Here is a 24703-nt window from a genome sequence, read left to right as displayed (position 1 = left end):
CTCGTTCGTCCACAATTCCTCCAGAATAGACATAGGTCCACGGACAGTCCTCCCATACAGCAATTCAAACAGCGCTAAACCTGTAGATTCTTGCGGCACCTCACGCTAAGCAAATAACAGCGCGTTTATGTATCAATGCCACTGCTTAGGATGGTCGCAGCACAGGCGCCTAAGCATTCTCTTCAATGTTCCATTAAACTTTTCCACCAGCCCGTTACACATCGGGTGGTACGGAGTCGTTGTCAGATGATGTATTCTTAACAGTCTTTCCACCTCGTTCATGCAGTCCGATATGAACTGAGTTCCCAAGTCGCTTAAAATCTCATCGGGTATTCCGAGGCGACTGTACATATCAACTAAAGCTTCCGCCACCGCTTCGGTTGTGATCGCTTTCAATGGAACCGCTTCTGGATAGCGAGTCGCTTAGTCCACTAGAGTAAGTATAAAGCAGTGACCGTCCTCACTCGCTAGGTAGATTGGACCAATCAAATCAACTGCCACACGTTTGAAAGGTCAATCAGGGGCATCTTTTCCATCGGCACCCTTGGAACGTTACCTTTGCTCACTGTCCGTTGGCATATGTCACACGACCTGCAGAACCGCTTGGCGTCGTCCTTGAGACCAGGCAAATAGAAGTCGGAAAGGATGTTATCAGCCGTCTTTTTAATGCCCATGTGTCCTCCCATCATGGCGTCTTGAACGAGCTCCATTATTTTCCGGCGCAAGCTACTTGGTACAACCAGTTGTCGGATCCACCTTCCACCATTACTTTTTGGGTGCTGATAATTCCTATACAGTAACCTGTTCACCTTTGACCCTTTCTTCATCCATTTCTTTCAAAGCTCGCAAAGTTGTGTTGTCGTTTTATGCGGACTCGAACCCGGCCCTATCAATAACAGACCACTCTTCACAACTTGGCACTTTTAATGGTTTGCCCTCCCGCTGCGCTTTCTGTAAACGAGTCTTTGCGGCACAACCTTCGTTCCACATTGGATAGGGATCGTCAGGGTCCCTGGCACCCGGTACGTTTCCTATTATCAAATCGCGCAAAGCGTCTGGCAAGCACAACGCATCCAAATCTCCTTTAAGGTATGGACCACATCTGCTTTAACCGTACTAGAGTCCAACAGCGTAACAAAACCACTGTGTCCTGTCAGTTGACCGTCTTCAACAAATTTCCGTTTAACCACAACTCCAGTGCAGCCCATATCATGCAAGTGTCAACCATATGATCTCCCACAAGTCCTTTACGCACTGATAGCGGCCCGACTTGCCCGGGTATTTCTTGCGGCGTCACAAACGGCTGTACACCTCCTTCCGAGCTTAATTTGCTAATATCAGGTTGAACCAGCTCCTCCACTTTGCTTAACTGGCCGCGACGGCGCCACACATGATCTGCAGTCTCTCGCCAAATGCCCAGTTCTATCACAAATAAAACATTTTCTTGAATTACGGGAATCCCCTTTCAACCGTGGACACTCTCTCGCCAAATGCCCATGTTGTTTACAATTAAAGCATACGTCATAACCCTGCTGATCAGCTTGCGTTAAATTTCTTCCAGCCGAAATTGACAAGTTTTTCCCGTGTGCAGCAAGAAACTGATACGCTACTGTGGCTAGCAATTTCAACGATTTTGGCGCCTGCTCACGCAAATAAACTGAAAGTTCCTTAGAACGCGATTTTATAAACTGTTCTTTTATAAACAAATCGCGAACTTCCTTCCATTACGTAGAGAAACCAGACATTTCAACCCATTTTTGCAGGTAATTTTGTAAGCGCACGCAATTAATCGGACTTTAATCGGACTGAGGTTTCGCAGAACGGAATTTTGACCGATAACCCTCCTCTGTGAGGTCATATTTATTTAACAATGCCTGCTTCAGCACCTTATAATCAATGGCTTCAATATCTGTCAATCGAGAATACACGTCTAGCGCTCTACCTGATAACAAAGCACTGAGAGACATTGCCCACTCGCGTTTGTCCCAATTACTACTAGCAGCAAATCGTTTATACCTCAGAAAGTAGCTGTCCAATTCATCTTTTCCGTCGACGAACGGTGGTAACTTTGGAGCCTTAGCCTTACTTACTGCTGCCACATCCTTAGCGTTATTTGCTTCGGCTAGTTTAACTCCAATCTTTTCATTTCCAGTTGAAATTCACGCTCCGCCTGAGCGTCAGCTATTTTCTTTTCTTAAAGCCTGTTGGCTTCAGCTATTTTTAGTTCCTCATTTCGCTTAGCCTCAGCCTCGAAGTCACGTTTCTCTTTTCGTTCCTCGCGCTCAATCGCTTGCTGTTCGTTTACCCACTTTAGCAAGTTTTCACCAGTTAGGCCCATGGGTTTACCAGCTTCTGCTAACTTTTCCATGGCTAACAATCTTTGTCTGTTGGTGCTGAAAATCTGAAGAGAAGCAATCCCGGACGAGCCCCCAGTTGTCACGACCACAAATATTGTGCGCGTTATTTTGAGAAATACTTCAACGTTTTTTCACGTCTGAATTACTCAAGTGTTACCTTGGAGTTAGATTTCTGAAGCACTCAAAAACACATGTTTTCACTGCCACATTTAACCGGTTTTAACCGGTAAACATCACGCCAGTTTTGGGGCATTATGACATAACATGAAGGCAATTCGTAAACAACATAACAAAGTTTAACGCATAAGGAAAGGTTACATGTTTAGATATTAATTTGTAACACCCTGTTGAAGCACTGCCATAATCTATATTTTTTGTTTGTATTACCTATATGTAAATGCAAACAATTCATCGCTTTTGCAGGAACTTTTGACCAGTTTTGCTATGCTTGTGTCTATGTGTTACGCAAATCTAACAAAAAAAGTTGTGCTATAGTGCTGTTATTTTGAACACAATGTCTCATTAATTTTTTTGAATATTTTTTTTTAATTTAATATTTTTGTTTTAATGTTTTTTTTTTAAAACTGAGATCAACATTTAACTTGTTTATCGCCTATACATGGCAAGATTACACATTTGTTTGACAAACACACTATTCAACTTTGGAGGCCAAGCCCCCCAAAAACGAAAAAATTTCAACAGAAGCCTGGCAAAGTCTTGTTGCGAAGTAAAAAAAACAACCTTAGTTTACTTGAAGACTGCTATGCTTCAAATTAAATTGACAGAGTTTATAAGGTTTTGTTGTACCATTTAATAGAATTTTAAAGCATGCCTAACATAAGCGACTTGGCAGACTGTCTGTTAAAAGGAGTTACAGAAAACCAATTCTTAGTATTTAAGTGATACTTTTCCTGCATTTTAAAGCTAAAATTTAGGTAAGTCAACTTGGTAAGTGAGTCACTGTCTGTAAGCATCATAAGCTAAAACGGAAAACGCGATACATTTAATCCATCCACTTATGGTTTGATCTTAACCATTTTATATTTTACCATGGCACTAATAATATTATACTTTTTTCTATTATGCACTCCCTGCAAAGACAACATTGCATGCAAAAGTTTTTTTTTTGTGGTCATTTAATATACCCTTAGTTGCCAACATAATGCAAAAAATCTGAAGAATAGGATTTTTTAGGGTGGACCATAAAGTTTAAGGGATGACATCACAAAGTTAATAAAATGCATTTATTAATTTAGTTAAATCAGCAAAACAAATCAATTTAAAAAAATGCATGATGCTGAGGTACATAAAAATTTTTAGCCTCTTTTAAATACTAAAATGGAAGTTATTTTCGCGATTCGCTTGAATCCCGAAGTATATTCCGTCTCGAATGTATTATGTCTTTAAATTATAAACTAAATACCAGCCGTTTTCTAAACTCTGAAACATGTTTATTTCTATGTTGTCAACCTAATTTAGTTAATGAACCCGATTTATACCTTTTTTGCAATATGGCCGTTGTACCACAAGTAACACATCGGTAACTTTAGATTGAGTTTTTTGTAAGAAATTATTTCGTTTTTAATCTTAACTTTTAGGTCAACACGCCCCACAACTTGATAAATGCCAATATATCAACAAGATATATAGTCTATATTTTTTATCTGTTCTCAATGCGTCACATCCCCCTATAAATCTAAATCAAAGTTGGCAAATATAGTCGCAATTATTTCGCGCTTCGCACGACTTCTTTTTCAAGTTAGACTTAAATTGCATATTTTAGCACAACTACAAACATAATAACAAGTTCGTTAGCTAATTTGTTTTATCCCGTCAGAGTATGACGTCATATTGCGTGTTTTTGAGATCTTATTTTTGACCTGGCCCGCCACAGCATTTTAAGTTTCTCATGCGGCCCGCGGATAAAAATAATTGCCCACTCCTGGGTTAGGGTCTTTACAGAATTTAACTTATGAAATTAGGTTGATGTCAGATCATTCGTGAATTAGCAGATCACAGCAGGGCTGCGGAGTCGGACTCGGAACTCGAGTAAGACTGTGTGTGCATGCACAGTACAAATTTCGAAACTGATGGTGGCATATTTTCCATGAGCCCTACGAAGGATTGCTGAATATCAATCTTATTTTAGTTAGGTAAATCGGTTAAATACAGGCTGTAGAGTCTGAGCTGGACAGGGGACTTGATGAAATTATGTTTTTAATAGCACATTAAGCAGTGGCATCCCTTCTTCGACCTGTACGACAAATTATGGTGAATGCTTGGTCACCTCAAAATCTTTATATTCATCTACCCAGTCAGGCACAGTTGATGTTCCTTGCCATTTGCGCTGATATCTGATTTTGTTGTAACAACGGCCTTTTTTGTGTTTCCATTTTTACTGTATAAATTGTTTTGAATTTAAGCAAATTTTAATACCATGTGATTTATGAGCTTGAATTTAAACTGATGTTACAAAAATTATTGCATAAGTTAACTGTTAACACCAGGGTCATTCCATCCTTAATTTAAAGTTTTCAGAAATTTGTCCACCCATGTTTTCAGATTTTCTTTAAATTTTAGGTAATTGAAGATTTTAATAAAAAAATAAGAATGCAAAAAATTTGAGCGTTCTGTGATAAGCGGTTTTAAAGATATGACATTTTGAAATATTTTACCACTAGGTGGAAATGGGTATTTTTTGGTTCCGCTTGAGCGCTTTTTGCTCTGTTGTGGCTTAATTTTGCAGTAGAAGCCTGCAGTAAAATGCTATTCCACCATTTATGAGGTTGCTAATTTCAAAAATGATAATAAAAACAATATGTGACAAATTCTTCTACATGTAATTTACATTTAAAGTTTTCTGACTTCCGAAGACTTTTCCGAAGCTCTCTGCAATTTTTTTTTAATTTTCATGCTGGAAAAGTAATCTTGAGACATCATAGTATTTGGAATTTTTAAAGTGATTCTTGGTTATTTGCAATTAGTAGTTGGTTATTAAGTTTCAAATTCATGCAAATTGTGGAACAAATTAAAATGCAACAATAAAAAATGGTGACACTTTAAATCAATTGATACGCTACACTGTCACAACTTTGCGTTCAACTATTGTACTGACATACAATATACATTGGCAAAAATATTTACATTTAACATTCTTTACAGGATTCTAGAAAAAAATAATAGTTACAATTCTATTCAGAAGAAAAAGTATGAAATTTAAAAGAGATTTTGTCCTGATGCTGATACAGTAATACATTGTTTTGGTTGAAGGCTATAAAACATGGATGAACGTAGTTTGAAAGAGGGATGTTTTTGTCTAAACAATACATATAGTTCATCAATATTACACAGTAAAAGGCGTTTTTGCTCATGTATGTTCGGTCTTATGCTAACAAAATCCTTTTGGCCAGGCAGGATTCTAAAAAATGAATGGTTAATATCCAAATAAAAATCTTTAATCAGCTGTTTTGTTTCATCTGTTAGTTTATATTTAGCTCCAAAGGGGTCTGATTTTGCCAAAATTCCTTTCTCCAGTTTTAAATTAGCGGATTGCAAAACATAATAATAAGACACTTCAAAAAATTTACCAGTTTTTTCAAAATGCCAGGAGTGCGGCTTTAATGTCAAAATGGAAATTTTTTTGTCACGATTAGCAGTTACTATTTTTTCTTTAAGCTCGTTCATTAAAATATCCAAATCATTTGCTTTAATTGCATTTTCCTCTTGTTGTTTTTTTTACTGTGAAGTTGATGCTTGTTCTTCATCTTCTGTTGGTATTGCAAGTGACAAATTTTCTTGGAAGTTCCGGACTACATTAGATACCGTGTTTTGAACATAAGATAGGCGTTGTCGTTTTTTGAGGGAATGTAGTTTAACTGGTGATTTTCCCAATAGCTTTAGTACTTCATTTGACCTTTTTAATAAATTAGATTCGTTAAAAGAGTCCTCTATACTTTCTGTTGTACTTGAATCTGATGACTTACCAGAAGGATCTTTTTCAACCTGCATATTTTTGAACAACAAGCCCCAGCAATTTCGACACAATTTGTCTCCTGGTATGCTGTTAATTTCCCGTGATTTCAGGTAGAGTGCCATATCCAAACTGATAATTTGGCTACCTGAAGGCTTTTTTTTCTTACGTCTTCCATACACATCAGTGCACTTTATCTTCCTAGATAAAAAGTAGTCCACTAACTGCTTTTTGTGGTGGTTGCAAATTTTGCTATCTCTTCCACAAATTGCTGTGCAAAGTCCAGCTCGCCATAAATAAATAATTCTTTCCTCATCGCTTATTGTATTGAAATTAGTCATGCCTTGTTTACTAATTCTTAAGTTGCTGTGACACTCTTTTACTGCCTCTTTTAAAATGCCTATAGTACACGGTTCCATAATTTACAAATCTGTGTAGTTATAAAGCTCAAAAACAGATACTACTAGGCAAGGCTAAATGTACACTTAGAGATTGCACAAATTTACTAAATCCTGAAAAAGGCACTGAGAAATTAAATACACTATTGAGCTGTAGGCTAAAAACTACCCGGAGCTCTTAAGATCTTAACATTGGCTGACCATAGAAGTTATAACTCTGATCTAACTGACTGTACTAGCTGACCTATGGCAAGTGTTTATAATATTCAACACTGTGTGTTGCAAAACAATGTGTCAAGATGATGTCACAATGTAAATTGTAATCAAACAGTAAGCATTAAAGAACAGAAAACAATGAAAATCATGCTTTAAATGCTTCATGAAATTCAGCATGAGAACTCTCATTGCAATACTTCTAGAGGGGACTGCTTTAACTTTATCTACAAAATTACTAGGACCAAATCTTTAAAGTTTTAAGTAAAATCAATAGGTCATATTTTATGACCTAAAACATAGAATATGACCTTAAACCTTCTTACATGAAGCTCATAACAATATTTTTTTTATTTTACATCAAAAAAGTATGACTTTTACTGCCTCTAGTTATCAGTTATAACTTTTTAGTGTTTTAAATTTGTTATAACTAACACAAATTTAAAACATAAAAAACAATTACTAATTGCAAATAACCAAGAATCACTTTAAAAATTCCAAATACTATGATGTCTCAAGATTATTTTTCCAGCATAAAAATTAAAAAAAAATTGCAGAGAGCTTCGGAAAAGTCTTCGGAAGTCAGAAAACTTTAAATGTAAATTACATATAGAAGAATTGATCACATATAGTTTTAATCGTCATTTTTGAAATTAGCAACCCAATAAATGGTGGAATAGCATTTTACTGCAGGCTTCTACTGCAAAATTAAGCCACAACAGAGCAAAAAGCGCTCAAGCGGAACCAAAAAATACCCATTTCCACCTAGTGGTAAAATATTTTAAACTGTCATATCTTTGAAACCGCTTATCACAGAACGCTCAAATTTTTTGCATTCTTATTTTTTAAAAGAGATCTTCAATTGTACTAAGTTTAAAGAAAATCTAAGAACATGGGTTCCGGGCCTTTAAATTAAGGATGGAATGACCCACCATCAAAATATGATCTTTCTATTGCAGGTGTGTCACATGTTTTCACCTCAAATTGGGAACGATTGTATATTTAGTAGTTTGGCACTTAGTAGTAGAATTAATGATGCACATGTTCGCTTTGCATCCAACGGTTAGCTTTCACTGTAAGTTAACTGGCTGCTTCCCAATTAGGCTGCTTTTTTACTTCCAGACGTCATGAAAGTCTGATAATAGGGATTTCCCTTGGTCAGATAAATAGGAATTCCGTGGAAAACCCTTTTAAATTTGGATTTCAGTATTTGCCCTGCTCAGGTATCTCTAACACTACAATTTCTTGGACCCTTTTGTTTTTGACAAATAATCAGTGATTATTTAGCTCTACCAATCGTTTATTACATTTGCATTAATTCTGTTTGACAGACTATCAAGAATGCCAAGTGTTCACACCAGGATCTCTGGAAACCCACAGGTGCAACTACTCCATCCTCACCAGAGTATCATCTCTGCATCATTTCCTGTAAACCAGAATCATTATAATATCCCATTCAACATGCCAGCTACAATTGCGGCTCCTAAGGTAATTTTAAACAAATTTTTGTGCCATTCTGAAAAAGTATGAAGCCTCAGGGTTGTTCCGAAGAAAAATTTGCACTCGCCAGTCGGCAAGCGGTTATCAATCAGCACTCGCCCGGACCAAATAACACTCGCCAAATTTGTTGGCACGCAGTGTGCAAATTTTCGTCCTAGCGCGGTCATTTCTTGGGTTATAGTTAAGCTGTCTTAAAGTTTCTGTACGTAAACATTAGTTTTTTATAAAAGTCTGATCGTTTATTTCAAAAACAATGTTTTTTAGCCGGAATATTTTTTACAATCGTTAGTGAAAATAAAACACTAATAACTTAGTAGCCACGGCCAGCCTGTTTTGCATTTTTCTAAAAATCCTGGCGCTCTCTTTTTTTCGTATTCTGTTTTTTTCTGTGCTTGAAGGAAGTTTTAACGCAGGTTGCTTCGCGCCACAAACAAAGTGACACATTTCGCCTAACACTATAGTTACTGGTTGAGCAGCTAATAATGACTAAATAAAATAAAAATTTACAACGTTTAAGGTAAACAATCAACCTCATAAGTAGGGATGTTCAAAGTAGAATCCCAAGGTATTCTAGAATAATAGGTTTCAAATCTAGAATAACGAATCCAGAATATCGAATCCTAGTATATTTTTATTAAATTATCTAACCTTGGTTTTGTTTGGGGAAGGGATTAATCTTAATCTACCCCACAGGGCCCACAATCACAGCAATAAAACGCCAAACAATTTGCTAACATGTGAACATTATAATAAAAAAATCCCCCATATGTTTAACATTCTTAACAACTGTCATTTGAAGCAGTTCTATAAACTGTATTATATCAACTGTCCAGGTTGTTGCCAAAACTTATATTTTTGCCAATAGTGAGTACAATGAAACATTGCACACAGAAGTCTTAAGCAATTCGGTCGAAGTCTTAAGCAATTCGGTCCTGTTTTTTAAAGCATTGTTGGGTTTTAGTGCTTCTTTTTTTACTAACATGATATGTTATGCAGTCAAATAATGTACTGCAAAGAATACAAAGTTACTATTGACATAACGAATTCTTGACAATTACGCTGTTCATAACTGCATAACCTCGCTGAATATTAGCCTAAAGTTGACCTTAAGTGACCCTATAGCGCATTTTGTAGACGGCCAGCACGTTTTACAACGTAATATTACTTTTGCAACTTAACGCATTTAGGGCAATTGCGAACTCCACACCAGACATTACACGTTAGTCGCTCGCCCAATAATGCTTGATTGACACTTAATTATTAGACGAACGTTATCGCGAGACGCGGTAATTGGTCGCCCGAAAAAAACGCTGACACTGCACTACCAGGTTACATTTAAAGCAAGCACTGTAAATTGGTCGCCGCAGCGACAGGCCAACTTACCACACGCGTTTGTACAATTAGGCGCAACAATCTGCGGTAAAACATTAAATTATATCGGTTCCAATTACCCGAAATAAACGGCAGAATTGGATTCGAATCCAAGGATTCGATATTCTACTTTGAACATCCCTACTCATAAGTCATAACTCTTTAACACTGCACGTCTTTTGATTGTTTGCCGGTAAGTGATTTTTTAACGGGACAAAGAATCTTTATTACGAGCTTCGAACGTGACTTCGATTAACCTTATTATTTGTGTAGTGTTGAAGGTTTTTGCGCCTTAGTGTTTAACGAAATAACTAGCGCTAAGTAACATTTCGCTTAGTAGTTGTGCTTAACACAAGTTGTCCTTCACCAACTAATTAAATTTTTCGCCAAATCCACTCGAAAAATTTTGCGCTTACTTCTTAATAGTTTTGTTTATTGTCTAAACATGACAAGGTTGATACATTCCTTTGACGAACACATCATTTAAGTTTTGGTGTATGACCAAAAAAACGAAGAATTTACGTCAAAAATGCTTGTCACCAGAAGGCTGGCAAAATTCTGGTTCATGAGCTATTTTTAGGCCTCTATTTGTTGACCAACGCAAAATAGGAGGGATGTTCAACTTAATTAAAATTAGTATTTTAGGGGCTTAGCCAAGTGTATGCATTAGAAAATATGTCTGACACACTAAGTTTAGAACACAATAGCCATTCAATCGTTAAACCAATTTTTTTTCACTTTTAAAGGTCACACATTCTTGTAAGTTGGAGACCTTAATCGCAAACCTAATCTGGGATGTAGTATTCTTGATAATTGCATTTTTCAAAGTTATGTAGAATGTAGGGCACTCTTTTTATAGAAGTGTCAAAATAAAATTATATTGATATGTTTTTTTTACAGATTTTAAACCGTATGTGTCTCCTGTAGCTAACACAATTACAATTTTTTCGATTATAATACCATTAGTGTTAAAAGCTGCATTCGTCCTGAATCGTTAATTCACTTTGCGCCTTTTACAATTCAACTTAAGAAATCATATTTAACATAAATATAATGGGAAATAAAGTTAACTGACACATCAGATATGTAAAATTATTATAACACAAACTGAATATAAACTTTAAGTAACGTCATGTAGTATTTTAAGAGGCAAAGTCATTTCTAAGTGAGTTTTGCCTTGTTAGCTCCCTATTTTTATAACGGACATTTACGGCGTGGCCGCTTTTCAGATTATGCTGTGTGCTTGTCTGTAGGCTAACATGCATTTCTGAAACATGCCAAACCATGGTCAAAACATGTTATATGCGTCGTGCCACAAGCCGTTTGGCGATGTCTATCTCTATTAATCCAGTTAATATATGCTATGTAGTAGAAATAAAAATGCTACAATGAGTTAGGATGTTCAAAGAAGGGTGTCCCGAATTTTCAACTATAAAACATTGATGGGTGTGACGTCATAAAACATTGTAATCATAAACAACTAACGTCCAGCAAATGTGAACGCGTGCGTCATCGACACTCCTGCCAGGCGAAAAACTAAACCAAGACTGTAAAATATGTGTGATTGATTTTGGAAGAATCGTAAACTATCAGCAGCGCAGTTTCTAAGGTCCATGTATGGGACTAGCAATAAATTACAGGCACACCTTTCGTCACCTGCAATACTAAACGAAGATCATTTTTCCCAGGTCTTATTATGCCACATTTAGCGAAACATCTGCGCCGAGCAGTGTGCCAAGTCAGCAAAATACAAGCTCGGTTGAGTGAAAATAAGTTGTGTCAATTGCACACTAAACACATGACCTTAGAATATTCTTATAGAGAATAATTTTGTGTTAACTATCATAACTTAAAAAAGGCGACTTTGAAATGCGTACGACAGTCATCATTATTCCACCTTTTAAGAATCTGCTTCAGTTAAAAAAAAAAACGGTTTTAGCTGCACCTAACTTAAACGTTTTAGCGAGAAAAAAGAAAGACGTCTGTCTTAGCGTGTTTAATTGTCGAATTTATGCTTGATAATATAACCAACCTCAACAAACAACTGTGTTTTACGGTCAACCAAAAAAGACAAAAACGGAGTTTTGTGTTAGATTTTGGTTTACGCATTAGCTTAAAACGCATGACTCAATCACATTAAAAACATTGCCGCTTCGGACAGTTTGCTAAACCCTGACAAAAACACGATAATATCACTCACAAAAAGGGGGGTCACAAACCCCAGCCTCACTGGATACGCCACTGTGTCACATGATCAGTAACCCGAATCACCTAGGGCAGGGGTGGGCAACCTTTTTAACAGGGGCCAGTTAGGAAATGTAATGCTTACAGGAGGGCCGCACATCAAACAAACACTACTTGTGGATTCGGAAATAATTTTTTCTGCAATTCCAATGACGCCTTTCTCGTATGGATCGGCTCAGTACAATTTAATTAATAGCCTTAATTCAAAACCAGCTGTTAAACATAACATCTGAGTCAATATGCATGGCAAAAGTCTGTTACACCTTGACCGTACCAGACAAGTGTAATTCTTGCAAAACAATTTTTCATCATAACAATTTGACACAAGTAAAACTTTATGAATGAAGATTGTTTTGTAATAGATGCTTTCCATTTGAGTTCAACTACATTAGTGTAGTGGTGTAGCCTATGGGTTACATCGCACTTCAAACAGGAAACTGATAGAGCAAAAGTTCCAACATGGTACACGCTTATAGCCTTAGGAAAAACTAGCTGGAAGAAGGTAAAGGGCCGCTCAAAAAATAAAAAATGGGCTGCATGTTGCTCAACCCTGACGGTCCCGAAAATGTTTACGTGTTGTGTATTCTAGACCAGTGGTTCTCAACCTTTACTAGCTTATGGACCGGTAAAATTTCAAAACAAATTTTGCGGACCGGTGGACCTTCAAAAATCAAAATCAACCCAAAATGCAAATATGACAAAAGTATGCAACTTAAAAGCAAATAATGGAAACTTAAATTCAATGAGCAATTTGCTGCTGTCTCTTTGATATCATACGTGTTATACGTGGTTCTTTTGAAGTTTTTGACATACAACTGGTCCTAAAAAAAGACTACAACAGTTGGGCACAACACTTGCATTGTGTCGTACGATAAAGTCCAAAGTAGACTATTAACTCTATTTTACGTCACAATGTTGCAAATTACAAAGCTGGCGAAGTTTTAAATTTGATGGACAAGCCTTCAGCATCTTGCATTTTGTAGTTGAGATTTAAGATTGTAATATATTTGGCGGACCGGCATGAGGTTGACGCGGACAGGCGGTTGAGAACCACTGTTCTAGACGCTAAAAACAGCGATTATTAGAAGCTTATGGCTGTTTAAAGTCGTCTATTTGACGTTAGAAAAATTACAACACCTAGTATTCAAATCCGGTTGTCTTATTCACATCCCATTGTCAAGTGATTTCAATTGCGTATCAATCACAAACATATCAATCACAAACTGTTGCACTTCGTTGTCAGCAAAATTAACGATGCTTATCAACAAATTTGGTGATATTTGTAGTAGTGGCTTCAAAATCGCCCTTTTTTAACTCTGTATAATTATTAAATTATTCAGCTGAAACTGTGCAAGAAAAACACAAACATGGCTTATTACTGAGGTTAAGAGGGTCATTTATTATCAGTTTAGCGGGAACCTATAGTTCGTCGACGTTTTAATCTTTTTCAAAAGGCGACGGTCAAGCGCTCCTTTTCGAGATTGAGGCCAATAAAAACATTCAATAGAACGTCCTGCGGTGAAGATGTTTGCTGTAGCTTACACGCCCGTTTTCTACGTTGTTGAGAAAGTTTGTTTCAACAATAAAATATATTGACTTTGAGATTACTTGAGTCGGTGCCAGGCGACTGCTAAATGAAACAACGATATTGAGCGGTGATTAGGCGTTGGCGGCGATAAATAACGATGACCGACGTGTTTTCAATGCCAGGTGCAATGTTGCCGATGTAACGTTGCAGCAATCGCGGTTTTAGTTTTGTGATAATTGTTTACTGAGATTTCAAGGGGGGGGGGAGGTGTCAAGACTCCTAGATACCCCCCCCCCCCACACACACACACACTACGCCCCTGATTGAAACCTTAGATTCAAATTGGATGCATATTCAATTATACCATTTATATCGGGTAATTGGAACCAATATAATTGCTTTGTTTTACTGCAAATTGTTGTGCCTAATTTACATATACCTGAGTGACCAGTTTTTATAAAGGCCTGTAGCGAACTAGCGGTTGAGCAACAATTACTGTTCTTTTTAAAGTAGCCATGTAATGTTGCTTTGGTTAATTACAGGCCCCCAATTACCTGCCGATAACCTTTGCCTAATTATTAAGTGTTAACAAAATGTTATTGGGCAACCCACTAATGTGTAATGCCAGGTGCAGAGTTCGCAATTTCCTTCAATGTGTTAAGTTGCAGAAGTAACATTCCATCGTAAAACGCATAACTACGTTATGGTGTTACTTAAGGTCAACTTTAGGCCAATATTCACCAAGGTTATGCACAGCATAATTGTCAAGTATTGGTTGTGTACTATTGGCAATAGTAATTATGTTTTCTGGGTAGCACATTATTTGACTGCATGTTATCTCTTGTTTGTAGTAAAAGATAGCTGATACACAACAATGTTTTATAAAATGGGACTGTATTACTGAAGAGTTTATTGTTCGCAATGTACTCAATATTTATGCAAAATATTAAGGTATAACTGCTTCAAATGGTTGTATGTTTAGAAAGTTAAATTTGGGAGAGTGTTTGTTCATTATAGTATACAAGTGTTTTGCGATTAATTGCTGTCACTCTAGGCTTTGTAGGGACCCCCCAAACAAAATACAAGTTGAATAAATCATACAAAAATACTCAATATTCTGAATTCGCTATTCTAGATTCGAAACCCCCTTTTTTCAAAAGATCCATTTCACAAAAAAATTGTAGTTGTATCGACACATGCCATCTGAAAAAAAGTTAAGTGCATTAGCCCATTTTTTTCGTGCTATTCAATCTGCTCTGTGTAAGCTGCATGTTTGTACATAGGTATCTGTAAGAAAAGCAAGCATGTGCACCACTAGGTTGTACTTTTTCATCCAAGTATTTCTTAATATTACAAAAGTGTAACTCTTCAGTCATTAGTTTCCTTGTTAATAGCCTTGTTAGGCAAACACAGCATTACTTCAAAGACCAGACCAAAAAACCTGAAAAATTTGGGCCAAGAATTTTTGTCTCAAGAAGGCTGGCAAGATTCTGCGGGCATGCTAAATCATAGATCCTACTTTTATAATATTCGACAGCTATTGAAGCACAACAGCTATTGATGTACATTACATTATTAAATTAATTAAATACTGTTTTTTGTCTCTACGCTTTAAACTTGTTTACATTAAATACAAGTTAGACATCCGGCCGTACTTCATTTTCCCATTTGGGTCCGCCTACTGGAAAAGTTGCCCGCCCCTGTTATATAGCAAGAGAAAGGCAGAGCAATGTCACTTTTGCAACATGATACTCTTATATAGAAAGAAAGTTGTTTTCCCAGCATAGTTTGCAAAAAAATTTTGCATAGTTTGCAAAATATTGTGTTCATTGCAGCAGTTTGAACAGCAAGCCATTTTCACTTTCAATTAGGTAACTGACTTTTCTTACGTTTGACACCGTTTGGTACCGGGATAACGTGTTTAGTTTGATATTCTGGAAGTCAAACAATTACTGTTATCACATGCATGGGTCATGCCATAACATAATTTGATTAGGCATTGGGACACTTACACGGATATCGTACAACAAACCCACTTTTTGCAACAAACCCACGAACAATTTGACTGTAATAAATTTAATGGCTTCCTACATTGGCGTTTAACAACGCATTAGTTAGGCAGAGTTCAAAAAGTATTATGTTCATTGCAGCAGTTAAAACAATAGGCAGTTTTTATTTTTAAAGGGTTTTTCTTAGTTTGATGCTGGGATTTTATATTTGCTTGTAATATCTCCAAGTCTAAAATTGTCCCCATAGCCGCCGAACATGGCCAAACTAATATGTCAAACTTGCAGCGTCAGGTGTCTGTTCGCACCTAAAGATATAATGACTGAAGTACCGGAACTCGCAATATACTGCCTGCAATGTGGGCTAAGTCATCCGGCCTTTAACTTTTTACAAACTGGTGACAAAGCTGTTCCCCATATCTGTGTAAATGTGTTTTTTTCACCCTAATCAAGTCACCATAATTACCCTAATACTACAAACAATCATAGTTTTGTCAAGTTAGTATATCGTCAAATTTTAATTGTAAACAAAATTGATCCAATTTTAGTTGTAAACAAAATTGATCCAATTTTAGTTGTAAACAAAATTGATGTCAGTTACATTTTATTATGGGCCCGCCCAGACATTTCAAGTTTGACTTTGACAACCCTGTAGTATGTCAAGCTGATTTAACTGTCAACCTGTTTTTTTTAACTTTCATACGCACACTGCTTCGTGTGACATAACATTTTCCTAATCTTAAAACAGCGTTCGGTTGCTTACTACGATAAGAAAACTTTAATCCAAAACATAAGCTTTCAGTAGCAATAAATATAAAACATGTCGTTCAGTACTTTAAAGAAAACAAAACAATGAGTCATATGTAGGGCGATTATTTTTTGACCTGAAAAATTGAAATTTTAACCTAAAAATATATTTTTTTGACAAAATTTTGACCTATAGTAATAAATTGATGTAAACAACATAAGTACTGCATTAGAGGCCTTGAAGTCGTCTCCACTCATTTTGCTTTTTACTGACTACTGGTGAAACAAAATTCAGTCATCTTTTTTTTCGGGTTTATGTAATACTCTTGGGAACGCGTAATTGATATTTTTGTCATTGAAAAAAAATACCAAAGAAAAACAAGACGCTGGTTATTTTAGAAAATGCTGTGTAAACAATTTAAATACAAGGTATAAAAATACTTATGATCAATGCATTTGTCCAAATCAAAACAAGTTCATGCTCAACCTAGTGCGATAAACTAGGTCTGGGTGGTTATTTCTACCAGCTCCCGTATACCGTGCATTGCTATAGTGAATGTTACCGTTAAAATGTTGTTTAAAAAAATTCAAAACTAATTTTTTATGATAAAATGTTAACTAAACGACAAATATTTTTTTAAAGTGTGACTAAAGTTTTTTTTTTTAATTTTGTAAACGATGTATGTGCATTTTTAATTGATTATTACTTGAAAGAACTTTGACAAATTTTGATTCAACGTGTAAATTTGACAAAATTTTGACTTTTTTTGACAAGTCAAAAAATAATCACCCTAGTCATATGTAATAAAAACTTGTGAACAAAAACATACTTGCTTGCTTTACTCGCTAGTCTTAATATATACTGCCATTTGTCAGCAAGTATGCATTTGTTATGACCAGAAGAGATTGCCACTATATGTTTTCCTTCATCGTATTAGAGTGAGCATTTGTAATTTGTTACTAGAAAATTATGAAAGACATAACAACGCTTCATTACAATGATATACGGAAGCACTAAATGTGTTTCCCAACTACTGTTACATTTTGTTGATGATTAATTATAACTTGTTAAGTAAGCATCTTGTATACTGATTAACAAAAAACTCCCTGAAATTTTAAAAGTTAGCGCCTATGATTGTCGCTACAACTTTTGTTATTGATCGGGAATCCTTGTCACAGGTTAACATCACTTAAAAGATGTGCTACATGCTTAGCTGTGTGCTATAGTCAAGTATTTAGTACCACCACTTCAGAAAAATAAGCAACATAACAATTTGGTTTTTGCACGCTAAATTGCCGCAATCTGTTTTTAAGTCATTAGCTGTAACCAGGGATGTTTAAAGTAGAATATTGAATCCTTGGATTCGAATCTAAGTGGGATTCGTATCAAATCCTGCTGTTTATTTTGGGTATTTCAAATTGATATCATTTAAAGTTTTTCCGCCATGGTTGCATCTAATTGTACATATGCGAGTGGCAAGTTAAGAAGATAAAGCCTGTCGCTGCAGGGACATATTTATAGTGCTTGCTTTAAATGTAACCTAGTAATGCAGTGTCAGCGTTTTTCGAAGGACCAATTACTTCGCATCTCGCAATAACATTCGCCTAATAATTAAGTGTCAATCAAGCGTTATTGGGTGAGCGACTATTGTGTAATGCAGGTACAGAGTTCGCAATTTCCTTACTGCATAAGTTGCAAAAGTATCATTCCTCATAAAACGTGCGGGCCTTGAACAAAATGCGCTACAGGGTTACTTAAGGTCAACTTTAGGCCAATCTTCAGCGAGGTTATTCATAGCGTAATCCAGGTATTAGTTATTGCAATAGTAACATTGTTTCTTTGAAGTTATTTTGACTGCATAACAGATCAACTTAGTCAAAAAACTTAGAACTGACACACAACAATGTTTTAAAAAAACAGGACCAAATTGCTAAGAGCTGAAAAGAGTTAATTGTGTAGTATTGCATTGTACTCACTATGTTGGCAAAAAAATTAGTTTTGGCAACAACCTGGGTAGACGCGTAGCGTGAGAATTTCAATGGGGTTGTCCCGAAATTTCAACTTAGGGAATTCCCATATTTTCTGTCTGACTTTAATAAATAATGACATCATAAAATAGTGATTTTAATGGCGTCATAAAAAACTAACCAGAAACAATTAACGTCTAGCAAAAGCGAACATGCGCGTAGTTGACAACATGTTTCGCGCCAGCTGCGAAACCGCTTAGTGTGCAATCTTTAACTTCCGGCGAAAAACTAAACAAAGACCGTGAAATATGTGTGAATGATTTTGGAAGAATCATAATTCGACTATCAGCAGCGCAGTGTCCTAAGTTTCATATACAGGACTACGCTAAGTTACAAGCACGCCTTTCGCCACATGCAAACGAAGATCGTTTTTCCCGGGTGTTATTATGCCACGATTAGCGCAACATCTGCGCCGAGGTATGTGCCAAGTCAGCAAATTACAAGCTGCTGTTGAGGGAAAAAAAGTTGCGTCAATTGTACACTAAAGTAAAGACGTGGTCTTGGAATATACTTACAATATTTCGCGGTAACTATCATAACACAAAAATGTCGACTTTGAAACGCGCAAGACAGTCGCAGTTCACCTTTTAAGAAACTGCTTCAGTTAAAAAAATGCCATTGTTACACCAACATCGGATATTAGCGCAGACAGCGAACAGCGAGGAACATTAGCTGCCTAACCCGACGTTTTAGCAAGAAAAAAAGAACGAAGACTTGTCTTAGCATTGTCAATTGTTGAAAACGCACTCGCTTATCCAACCTGAACGAATAACGAAAGAGAAAAAATAACCTGCGTTTACAATCTACCACACAAAAGACGAAAAACAGCGTTTTGCGTTTCATTTTGGTTTTGCAATATTAGCTTAAGACACGTGACCTAATTATATTAAAAACATTGCTGCTTCGGACAGTTTGTAAACCCTGACACAAACGAACAACAAACGATAATAGCATTTGCAAAAAGAGAGGTCCCGACCCCCCTGAATACGCCAGTGATTATCAGCAACCCAAATATTTTTTTGGTTTTTTGGTTTTTATAGCAAAATATATGTATTGATAAGAGATAATTATTACGCGATAATCAGTTCCCGGCGGAAGAAAATGACGCACGAGAGATAAAAGATGGATAGCACTTAATAAGAAGCGACAGGTATACGTTTACAGACTGGACCATTTAACTCGAAAAGCAGCAAGATTCTTATTTCCTAGCGCAATATGGTATTCTGATTTTTTTACTGCTTGAACATTAATAAAGAAGGAAAAGTTTTGGCGTATTTACATCGATAAATCACAAAGCGAGCACAAATCAGTAAACAGTTTAGCAAATCATCCTCATTTACAGTACCAAACAGCACAGTTTCTGGAATGGTTTGTAGGGATATAAAAAGTTTTGCTGAAATCCAAGCAGTGACTTCTTCCCAAAACTTTACAACATGTTCGCAATAGAAAAACACATGAGAAATTGTTTCAACATTTAAATTGCAAAAAACACACCGGTTGGTTTCAGTTATATCAAAAAAGAGAATAGCGCATCATTGGTCACAATCGCACGAAGATTAAGTTTAATTTGAAAGGATCGCAGTTTAGTTTCAATTGTGGCTTTACAAGTGTTTTTATATAACCTGTCCCAAGGAGTTGTGTTCGGTACCAGATTTAAATCCCGTTCCCACTTGCGTTGTTCTTTATGGGGACGATCAGTAGTGTATGTTTTTATCTCATTGTATAAAGTTTTTGATGAGTTATGTACCTGAAGTATCTGCCTTAAAGTGGTGACTAGTTCAGTATCGGCTGGGGAGCCTACCGTGGAGTGGTCCCACTCGGGTGGGAGAGCAGCGATCATTTTAATAAAGGTTTTAAAATCTATATTGTTTGGGTGGAACTTGTACTTATCTGCCAGTTGGTCATAGGTCATATAGTGTCCCGAGTCGTTTAGTAGATCATTGTGATCAAAAACTCCCGCATTGATAAGTGGCTTTGCATAAAACGTTTCTGTCTTGAGTCGGACGTTTTTGTTTACCCATAAAGGACGGGCCTTGAGTGTTGGCAATTGTGTTATTGTTATATACTTCCTACAGTCTGATATTGCCTTTCTAGTAGTGCGTAAAGGTATTAGTTTAGCACATTGCCTCGATGTGACAGATAAGTCTCCTCGCAGCCAACATTCGAGTTCTTTGTCTGTTAGAACGCCTTTTTCAAGCGTTTTCCACGGTGACCCCCATATAAACTGAAATAATTTCGTTTTTAGTTTACGCATCCATGCTTCGGGCAGGTTGACCGGAAGAACACTAATTTTGTAAATTAGTGTGGGAATCACTAAGCTTTTTAGGGTACAAATTCGTCCCAGAAGAGTTAGCCCCCGAGCGGACCAAATGTTTAAGACTGCGCTAATTTTATTTATAACTTCACCAAAGAAACAGTTCCTTTGGATTTTTAGTGGAATTTTTACACCTAAGTAATTAAATGAGTGTTCTGACCACTCGAGGCCTTTGTTCGCGTAAGGTTTTTCTGTCGAAGAGCGATTGGCTCCTACATGGAATGCAAGCGATTTTTGCATTTTGCATTTCGCATATTGATTTTACATCCGGACATGTCTCCAAATTTATCTAGCACACCAAATATTCGTTTGAAATCTTTCTGTTCGCCGCTTAAAAAGACTAACGTATCATCAGCAAGTAGAGATACTTTAAATTCGTCGTTATTCAGTTGTATTCCTACAAATTCGTCTTTTCGCAACGCCGTTGCTAGACATTCGATACATAGCAAAAAATGCGTCGGAGATAATGGGTCTCCTTGCCGGACACCTCTTTCGATTTTAAATTCGCGCTATAAAAAGTTGTTGTTGGTTATTTTACAGGTAGGTTCCGCATAACAACATTTTATCCAGTTTATTAGGTTATGTCCGAAGCCAAAATTTTCTAATGCTGCGTAAATAAAATCCCAACCAACAGTGTCAAACGCTTTGTAAATGTCCAAAGATAGTATGGAAACCGGAATTTTATAAAAATCGGAGGAATCGATGATATCAAAGAGCAGGCGAAGATTATCCCCAATATATCTACCCTTCATAAAGCCATTTTGGTCTCCACTGATTAGGAACTCGTTATTGGATTTTAACCTGTTGTTTATAACTTTTGACACAATTTTATAGTCCACATTAAGCAAAGAGATGGGGCGGTGATTAGTTATCTCGGTCGATTCTTTCTGCATTGCGTCTAACCTCGGCAGATTTAATGTCGATAAGTGTACGTTAATTTGTGTCTTATTTTAGCATCGCATCGTTTGTATAGATTTTCAAAAAAATGGCCAGTTCTTTCAGAATGTTCTTTCGATCTGTTCTTTCGATCTGTTTGGATTTGATCACCCACTTTTAGGCGGTTGATTGATTATTTTTGGACGTGGCGTTTCTCTAAGTTTAGAAAGTACTTTGTGTGTTTTTTTCACCTATCTCTACCCGGCGCGCTCTGCTTCTAATAATAGCACCTTGTGTACGTCTTTCAATCAAGTTATCTAACTCCAGTTTTAATTTGGCCAACTTATCGCTTTGAACCGTGTTGGGTTGATTTGTCAGCGTTAATTCTCGTTCAATGTCTTCTATCGCCCGTTCTAGATAATGCTGTTGACTGCGGTTTGCTCGTTTTATTTTGGCGCTGTGTTTAATGGACTCCGCACGGATTACTGCTTTAAGAGCATCCCAGCGAATGTGTGGATTCATCTCATGTTTAGGATTGTTGGCCACATAATCACGTATTGTGCGCCTCGTGTTTATTATGTATTCGTTGTTGAGCAAGAAATTTGTGTTTAGCTTCCAGTATCCTTTGCCACGAGGAGAACTCGAGACTGTCATCGAAAGGGTTACTATTTTATGATCTGATTTAATGCCTGGTGTGATATTTGCGGAATTTAGGTAATTTAATAATGACTCCGATATTAAAAAGAAATCAATACGCGTCGCGGTCAAGGGGTTCACCTGAAACCTTGAGTATTGGCGGGCTGCTGGGTGCAAATATCGAAACGCATCACTTAACTTGTAGGATTGCATGTGCGATACAACTCTGGCACGAGAGTTTCGGTTAGAATGAGAGGGACCCTGGTTTTTATCTAAGTTACCCTGCAAAATGTATTAAAATCACCCCCCAAAATTAACTCTGAGTTGTCAATAGATGCCAGTTTCGCAAATAGTCGATCAAAAAACTTAGGATCGTCGTTGTTTGGGGCGTAAACGTTGCACAATTTAAACTCTTTGCCTTCAACCGTTAACGAGGCAACTAGATACCTCCCTTCGGGGTCTATTTCTAGCTCCTTAATCGACATCGAGGTATTTTTTGTCAATAGAATGGCAACTCCTTTACTGCGAGTAGAGCCATGTGCCCATAATATTTTATCCCCATTCCATTTCCCATAATTTTTCGTCCCTTACTGAGGAGTGTGTTTCCTGCAAAAGGACAATATTAAAGTTTTTTTCTCTAAGAAAGTTAAATATTGGCTTTCGTTTGCGCGGATTTCGAATACCCCCCATTAAATGATGCAATATTGAAGCTCATTATACAACAACAACAAATATACACCAAAATAGTTACCATAATACATCTAATTGTTCATCTGTACTCCTAGTTCGATATCCCATTCACATTGGAACCCGTAACTGCAGTTATATGGCCGGCTCGGTTCAATAACCTCGGCGGACTTTTTCCCGCAACTGCAGTGTATCACTTTATATTTGCATAGATGATTTACACATTCCTTGGACATGGTAATGTTTGGAAGGGCATTTACAGTGTTACACACACAAGTTATTGCGTACCTTTTGCATTGGATGCACTCGAACATATCGCCGTCCTTTCGGAACTCCGGTTGTATTTCCTCACAGCAGGGCATAAGTCTCATTTTGGCCTGGCACTTGGGGCAGTTGGCCACTGTTTCCTCCAAGGGCACCAAAATCAAGACGGTGTCATCACAGCATGCGTTTGTAACTCTATATTCTTGTTTGCATTTGCAGCAGTAAAAATGACGGCATTGGGGATCCAGAAGACTGTCCGTGTGACAATTTGGGCAATCCAGTGAGACGGTAACTTCGCTCATGCTTCTTGATTAACTGTCAGGGAGAAAAGGTGGACTGGTGCGGAATCGCTTTCGGGATGTTTGTAGTTGTAAGCTCGGAGATTCTGCGTTGTTTTGGTTATCAACGGGGACTGCATCAACCCCGGGCAGTGATTCGTTTCTATTCTCGAGCGTTTGCACTGCAGTTTTGTCACCCGCTTTTGAGCGCACAGGCGTTGATGAGCTGGTAATCTGGCCTGGCGCAATTGCTGATTGGTTTGCTTTACTGTGAAGCTGTGGGTAATCAGCTTTCCCGCTTCGCGCAATCAGCTTGTTTGTGGCCAGTTTCGCCACAATACTTGCAAGTAATCTTTTGTCCGTGGTAGGTTACATAAAATTCACAACCGTTCATTCTTATATAGCTTGGTATTGGATTTTTTTCTACATCCGTTTTGTTCATTGTTGCAATTCGCATTCCTGTTAATAACCCTTCCTTCTTTGTCTTTTCTGTGTGTCATTTTTTTGACTTCTTCAAACTGTTCTTCAATCCGGCTTTCAATAGCTTCATTCGGGAGTGGGATTGGTACCCAACCAATTCCCACATTAATCACATCGGACTCGTAAAGACGAACATTACGAATGTATGACACATTCAGTAGTCTTCTATGAAGGTCAAGTACATTTTCCCTGGTCGTACACGTCACGTCTACTAGCGTCCCTTTCATTTCAGCAATTCCTATAATTTTTTTCAGAGGAAAATCAACCTCTTTCATTAAATTCCATAAGTCTTTTAAAGCTGCATAGCTCTAAAGCTTAAACAGTTAGGCCTTTTCAGTGCACTCACTGCACTTTCGCCTGCCACTTGTGCATAACTAGCTTTTTCGCTCATTTTGCTCCGTGCTCTAGGAGCGCCAATCTCGTATGTCAGCAACCCAAATAACCTAGGGGGTCTCGGGTTATGGTATAAACACCCCTAGCGGGTACGGGCTGAGCCAAAATAAATTTTTCGTTTTGTGTATTCTAGGCGCTGAAAATGGTGATTATATTAGGAGCTTGTGGCTGTTTAAAATGGTCTATTCGACGCTAGAAAAACGCATCACCTTGTTGACACATCCATGTCCGAATGTCACGTGATTTCAATTGTGTGCGAAAAACTATAGAATTGTGGTGTCAACCAGGGTTGCCAGATTGGCCTTTTCAAGGCCAAATTGCTTGAATTTGGCTTTGTTTAGAATCGGTTGGCCTTAGAAATTATACATTTGGCCTTTTTATAGATTTGGCCTTAAATTTGGCTTTTTTTTTTT

The 24703-nt window shown here is 37.2% G+C and overlaps 1 protein-coding gene and 2 pseudogenes across 2 annotated transcripts in view; 1 reads left to right on the top strand and 2 right to left on the bottom strand.

Moving 5' to 3' along the window:
- The window catches only part of LOC146168224 (RNA-binding motif, single-stranded-interacting protein 1-like), a 47601-nt gene that overhangs the window by 5412 nt on the left and 17486 nt on the right, over window positions 1–24703 (top strand). For both annotated transcript variants that reach the window (XM_083380356.1, XM_083398008.1), the window contains exon 2: window positions 8270–8426. In XM_083380356.1, the coding sequence (XP_083236482.1) occupies window positions 8280–8426 (147 nt within the window). In that variant the 5' untranslated portion in view covers window positions 8270–8279. The remainder of the gene's footprint in view (window positions 1–8269; window positions 8427–24703) is intronic.
- On the bottom strand, window positions 1154–2371 carry LOC146168226 (uncharacterized; annotated as a pseudogene).
- LOC146168225 (uncharacterized) lies at window positions 21775–24288 on the bottom strand (annotated as a pseudogene).

This window comes from Ascidiella aspersa, chromosome 1, assembly GCF_963924565.1.
Source record: "Ascidiella aspersa chromosome 1, kaAscAspe10.2, whole genome shotgun sequence".
NCBI classification, from domain to species: domain Eukaryota; kingdom Metazoa; phylum Chordata; class Ascidiacea; order Phlebobranchia; family Ascidiidae; genus Ascidiella; species Ascidiella aspersa.
Note: the sequence above shows the minus strand (reverse complement) of the source record. Positions and strands in the feature narration are given on the sequence as shown.